General features: G+C 38.5%; 1 protein-coding gene across 1 annotated transcript; it reads left to right on the forward strand.

Moving 5' to 3' along the window:
• The first annotated feature begins 398 nt into the window (after positions 1 to 398).
• Positions 399 to 1205, forward strand: LOC109154280 (uncharacterized mitochondrial protein AtMg00810-like). Its single transcript, XM_019302107.1, has one exon. It carries the CDS (start codon positions 399 to 401, stop codon positions 1203 to 1205), a length of 807 nt encoding a protein of 268 aa, XP_019157652.1.
• The last annotated feature ends 5857 nt before the right edge of the window (positions 1206 to 7062 follow it).

Genomic DNA, 7062 nt, shown 5'->3' on the forward strand with positions numbered 1-7062 from the left:
GCAACATCGATGTGGACATTTACATGCATCAGCCCCCTAGCTACGTGAACTCCAATTTCCCGGATCATGTGTGTAAACTACAACGCTCTCTGTACGACCTCAAACAGGCTCCTCGAGCGTGGTTCAAAAGGCTTCATGATTTCCTTGTTCAAATTGGGTTCCGTCCCTCAAAAACGGATGTATCGTTGTTTATATTTTCTACTGGGCAGGTTCGCACATATATTCTCGTCTATGTTGACGACATTTTGTTGCTAGGGAACAATTCAGAAAAAGTGGAAAACGTCCTCGCTCAACTCTCCACTACTTTTAAAATTCGAGATCTGGGTGTACCTTGATTCTTCCTTGGGATTGAAGCTTCCTATGTCAATGGGTCTGTTATGCTATCCCAAAAGCGTTACATGGTGAAACTCCTACGCAAAGTTGGTATGGAAACTTGCAAGCCGCTTTCGACACCGATGTCAACCACTGCACCAGTCACCTCCAATGACTCTAAGCCATTTGATGATCCGACAGTGTACAGGAGCCTTGTTGGGTCGTTAATGTATCTGCTTATTACCCGCCCCGACCTATCTTATGCAGTTCACCGCCTGTGCCAGTTCATGCACAGTCCAACGGAGGAACGCTGGGTGGCACTTAAAAGAGTGATGCGGTATATTCAAGGGACTCGAGAGCTTGGCCTCCGTTTAACGCCTACCACTACACCGGTCCTGCATACGTTCTCCGACTCAGATTGGGCCGGATGCTCGGTTGACAGGAAATCCACTGGTGGTTACGCAGTCTTCCTCGGACCTAATCTTGTGTCGTGGGCCTCCAGGAAACAACGCACGGTAGCTCGCTCATCAACTGAAGCCGAATACAAGGCCTTAGCTGATTCTACAGCCGAGGTAACCTGGGTCCAGTCGTTGTTACGAGAGCTGGGATTGCATCCTCCCACTGTACCGGTTCTTTGGTGCAACAATTTGGGAGCCACGTATCTCTGTTCCAATCCTGTTTTTCACGCTCGGACCAAACACGTAGAGGTGGACTATCACTTTGTTCGGGACAAGGTGAAAACTGGGCAGATGAAAGTCAACTTCGTCTCCATTCATGATCAGCTAGCTGACGTGTTCACTAAGCCACTTCCGACTCGTTTATGTTTTTTAAGGGACAAGCTTGGCGTGGCACAATGTCCCCCGTCAGCTTGTGGGGGAGTATTGAACAGTTAGTTTTCAGTTAGATTTTAGTTGTGCTGTTAGATCTTTACTCGGTTTGTTATCTATTTCTCTGCTATCTTCTATGTATAAATAACTGCAGCTCATTCATGAATAAATGAACACAACTCATATTATTAATTTTCCATAGCTATGTTTGCCAAATACGTTCAAACAGGGAGAAAATGAGTTAGATGATTAGATCAAATTATAACTCAATGAAATGCTAAACTCGAAAATATGTTAGGTAAAGAAAGAAGTAATACAAAGATGATTTCCATAGACGTTCAAACAAACAAGCTATAAACATTCACTGATCTCAATGGGTCCAGAGAGAAGCAAAATAATAACTTGCAATGGTGTGACTGTTTTCTATTTTATTGTTCAACTGCAGAATGGGGATGTAATCAACGATGGTATCGACAGTGAAAATTAGGTAGCTCGATTGATGTGGGAGATTACAAAATAGGTGGGCAATGGCGGTGTTAATGGTGATTTTACGGCAGCGATGGAGTAACTCTGCCACCACTGCCACCAGCATCGGCACGCCGGAAGGGAAAGCTAAATCAAGAAAATCAATTTTGGAGGCAACCGTACCTATTATTCGGCGGTCCTGAGCATGAGTGTTTATTCGGCGAGAACCTGACGTTTAATTTCAACAGCCAAATCTGATGAGATGACGTTTAATTTCAGCAGCCAAATCTGATGAGATTTGGGTTGGGTTTCAGTCGTGGAATGAATGGCTGGAATAAGATTGGATTAAAGTCAAGTTTTGGGTTATTCAATTAAAGTGTTGAAATAGCTGCCACATTTGCAAAACAAAACACATCAATGCCAAATCACCGAGTTATTACATATAACTTGAAGATAACCTGTGAAAAAAGTTAGGCGGACAAAATTTTTTAGTTTGTGCATCAAATCATCACTTATGAAAGGTTGGGGTGCGACATGACATATGACAATTGGTTCATGGTGCGATTTGACACTTTGAAATAAAACATTTTGTTGCGATTTGACACTTTCAAAAAAATTTAACATTTTGAAATAAAACTATTAGCATAATCATGATCTAGCATCGCATAATGAAGTAGCAATATTGTTGCAAATCTCCTTCATCTAATAATAATAATTGCGGGATGAAGGAGAAGGGAAAATGTTTTAATTGGGAAGGGTAAAAGATGTCATTTCTTTAAAATAATGACAAATATAAAAAAAAAAAAGTTAGGAAGCTACTTAGCTTATTTTGGGAACATTACGAAACAAAACTTATACGGAGTAACTTATTAGTAGTTTAAAATAAGTTATAAACTCTTAAATAAGCTCTGCCAAACAGACTCTATTTGGAAAATGCAAGTGTGATAACTAGTTGATAACATAAAAATGGAAGTATCTCAATGTTGTACATAAAATGACATATTTAAAAAAAAGGAAAGAAATTAGTGTACGTTCATCTACTTATATAACTTACAAAAAATTATAACATACTACTTTCTATTTTAAGTTTTTTTTTTTTTTTTTTTTTTTTTTTTTTTTTTTTTTACGTACAACGTAACATTGATAGAATCAGGTTCCTCAATATGTAGACAAATCAAGAACTACATCTAAAGGGGCTCGAATTGCGATTCAAATTATCAATCTATCTGTGTTTTTTTTTTTTTTTTTTTTTTTTTTTTAGAAGTGTCAAATAGACCCATCTACTCCTCTGTAGTGCTCAATTTACACCTTCATCTAAAATATGTTGCAATTAGGCACATTAACTTCTTAAAATTATTGAAATAGCATTTTTTACAGGTTTGTGTCCGGTTGCCAGTCAAAATGAATGACATGGAATTTAATGAAAAAAAATAGGGAGAAGTGTCAAATAGGCCCATCTACTATGGCCAAGTGCTCAATTCACCCCACGAACTAAAATAAACTCTAATTAGCCACACCTACCAAGTAAATTTGTGCGATTGACTTTTTTAGTAGGTTGATAACCGGTTGTCTTTCCTCTGGGCTGACGTGGAAAATAAATAAATAATATTATTAATGTTATTTTATGACATGGATTATATTTACTAATACCTTACCGGTCGTTCGTTTCCTCATCCTCAGTTCGCGCATTTCTGAGAAGACAAAGTCTGCCATTGCTGCCGCGGAGCATACTGTTAGCAATGCTGGATTTGCCATTATGAAGAACAGGTACGTTCTCACCGGGGCAACTTGGGTCACTGGTGCCTTTAATAAGGTTACCAAGGCTGCTGGGGAAGTCGGGCAGAAGACAAAAGAAAAAATGGCTGAAGAACAACAGGTTAAAAATGCAACAGAAGGCTATACACAGTTACATGCTTCTGAATCCCCAAAGGCTTCTGCTGCTGAGGAACCAAATAAGTCCACTGTTCAGGGTTTAGTCCTTTAATTTGTGTAAATGTGTAAAACCCAGATATTTAAGTTTTAGAGGTTGCCTGCCATTTTCACTCATGCTACTTAGACTTTGAGCTGTAATTGTGAACTGTCAAAATTCAAACATGCTTTTTATACATCAAACTTATTTAATATTTTTGACTAGATAAATGATTAATGGTATTTTTCTTTGAAAAGCCATAGATGGTGAAGTGCAATCACTGGTACAAGGATTTATGATATGGTCTTAATAGATGTTGGCTCCACCAAGAACAGAACTCAGAGGTGAAACCCTGAGTGAACTTGTGGAAGCTGGCGGCTACCATTGCCATCAGTTTCAGCTTTGAGAAGTGCTCATTGTCTACTGTCGTCAATGGCTTCGCTGTCCGCTTCGCTTCTCAGGTTTCTGGAATGGTGTCGAGGCCGAGCTAGGGTTCACGATAAGAGAATTTCATATTGATTTGGGAATTTTAGTTTGATGACTTGTTTCTTTGTTTTGTTAGTGTTTGCCATGTAAACAAGCCACATAAGCCTAACCGGACACGTCATCGCAAATGGGTTATCAACCTACTAAAAAAGCCAATCGCACAAATTTACTTGGTAGGTGTGGCTAATTAGAGTTTATTTTAATTCGTGGGGTGAATTGAGCACTTGGCCATAGTAGATGGGCCTATTTGACACTTCTCCCAAAAAAATATAAATTTGTGTTGACACCTTCACCACCGCCTTCATCATTAACACACCCACCATTTGTTGTTATCAGAGCAGCATTTTCTGATCAAATTAAGTATACAAAGACTATCGCTATTTTCTTCTTCATCCGTTTTTTGTTCCTGCTATTTCTTTAAAACCAACAAAGACTCACAGTTTTCCATGTTCTTAGCTTCATATTACCAGAAGGGGAAATACATAAAAGAGAAAATATTTTCACATGCAGGGCAATGGTGAAATCTCAAAACGCCACAGTTCCTAAACTAGCAAATTCAGAATCTGAAGAAAACCATTTGACACAAGAAAAACACCCAACTCAGAGATGGGAGATCAGAGAGTTCAAGTTCAGAGAGAGAGAATGGAAGGTGGGATTGGGGAAGAAAGTGGATTTTCTTCAAAAAAATCATTTTTCCGTAGTTGTGAGGCAAAACACCCTCTGCGATGTTCATCGTAGCGTCCCTGGAGCGGTGGAGTATGGGGGCATGAGATCGAGATTCGAATTGGAATCGACTCCAGCAGCGACTTCATCATCAACACACCCACCAGAATCAACTGCAGCCCCCCACCGCACACGCCGGAATCGACGCCAGCAGCGACGTGAAGAACACTAGGAAGAAATAACACCCCACCGTTAACACCGTCCGCCCGCCTTCCCATATCCCAGTCGTCGACTCGATGACGGCGGTAGAAGACGAGCTCGATCAACGGCCGCCGCAACGACGACGACGACGATGGGAGTAGCGGTTATTAGAGGAATCCGCAGCGGCGACGACAACGGATTTTAAGGATTTGCGACAAACAGAATGAATTGCGAAGCTCCGACGCGTCGGTGGTAGTGATAGATGTTGGAGGATAGGCTGTGATAGACGGAGTTGCAGAAGACATTGAAGCTATCGGATGAGGATGCGGAGGAGTCGAGGAAGACGCTGCACCGAGAAATAAATTTTAGGAAAAATCAGGTTTTTAATTAGTAATTCAGATTTGGCCTAATTGTTTTTCTTATTTTTATTATTTTAATGCCATGTAATCAATGACATGTAATTGTAACCGGGCCACGTCATCAAAAACGGATGGTAACCTATTAAAAAGTCTAATCGAACAAAATCGGAGAGTAAGTGTACCTAATTACAACATATTTTAGATGAATGTGTAAATTGAGCACTACAGTGGAATAGATGGGCCTATTTGACACTTCTGCCTTTTTTTTTTTTTTTTTTTTTTAATGTCACATATATTGCAAGACTTGCAAAGTTTATGACTATACTTTTTTATTTTCCGTCCGGCGTCACAATGCCAATTGGCGTGGTGGTGCTTGATATTTTAATATTTAAATGTTTGTTATTATATTGCTATTTGAAAATGAATTGAAATTCTATTGATGTAGATAAAATAATAATGTATTAAAATCGCAATAAGCTGAATATGGTTGGTAGTATGGGTACTGTAAAACAATCGTTATATCCTACACCACGGCACACATATCACTGTGCGTTGCGCGCCTCCCAAAACGATGTCGTTTTGGGGTAGTGTTGGGAGGCGCGGTAGGAAGTTGCTGAGATTATGTGTATTTGTTCACAACGTTATGTGTATTTGTTCACAACGTTATGTGTATTGGTTCATACAATTATATGTATTTTTTATACAATTATGTACATTCTTTTTATACAATTATGTACATCCGAATCAAAAAATTTTTGTGTATTATGTTAAGACTTGATGTGTATTATGTTAAAAGTTTATGTTTATTATGTATTATGTTAGATTATGTGTATTATCTTTTAAAAAGAGTATATATATTTTGTTATATAATTATGTACATTCATGTATAACATTATGTGTATTCTAGTATAACATTATGTACATTCTTGAACAGCGAGTTTTTTTTTTAAGAAAAAACTACTGCCATTCACTGGGGCGGGAAATTTCAAAAAAAAATAATAATTAAAACGATGTCGTTTTGCATCTGGGCGCATAGTGCAACGCGCGCCGTGGTGTAGGATATAAATTGCCACTGTAAAAGCTGGTAAGCCCGTCCCATCGTAGGCCTAATTTTTAGCAGGCTTTTGCAAGCCGGCCTGCGGGCTAGAGTTCATGCAACCCTAGCCCGCCCCACGCGGGTTGGTGGGTCCTGTGGGCTGTTATTATTTTTTTTTTTGAATTTATGTAAAATTAAGTAAATAATTTTTGTTAAAGACCTGTGGTCAAGTGGCATGAAGTGACTATCCCAAATAGGAGGTTATGGGTTCAAGCCTCTGCGGATGTTGACTCATTGGGCTTCAGTATGTTGAGAAAATAGTACTAAAAAAAAAATTAAAATGACAAGAATAAAAATACTAACATTGCAAATTTGCAATCCAACTTTAAAGTCTAACAATAAGTCAATAAATATATTAAAATCATTTTCAAGTAACATTCAAAGTTTTTACATTAAAAACAATAAAACAAACTAAATATTAATATTTAAAGTTCATTGTTAGGAACAAGTATTTTTAGGTTTTGATGATACCAAACTGTCCTAGGATGTAGACCCCTATTTTTCATTTGTTTTATAAGTCTCGTGTAACAAAGGCATGAGATGCTCAACCATGCACGAGACTAGTATAATAGGTCTACATGAAGACTCGAAGACAACCAGGTGATCAAAAGACGCTTCCAGACGAAAGAAGGATTAAGCTAGTCTCGGATAGATTGCTTTTATAAAAGGAATCTTTGTCTAAGAAGGATAGGATAGGATGAAAGATGAGGTCAATCTTTCGTTCCTCATTCCTAGGAGAACAAG

The sequence above is a fragment of the Ipomoea nil genome, unplaced genomic scaffold, assembly GCF_001879475.1.
Source record: "Ipomoea nil cultivar Tokyo-kokei standard unplaced genomic scaffold, Asagao_1.1 scaffold2616, whole genome shotgun sequence".
In the NCBI taxonomy this organism is placed as follows: Eukaryota; Viridiplantae; Streptophyta; class Magnoliopsida; order Solanales; family Convolvulaceae; genus Ipomoea; species Ipomoea nil.

Coding starts and splice junctions, on each gene's coding strand:
- LOC109154280 (XM_019302107.1), top strand. CDS start 399: ATGGTGAAACTCCTACGCAAAGTTGGTATGGAAACTTGCAAGCCGCTT.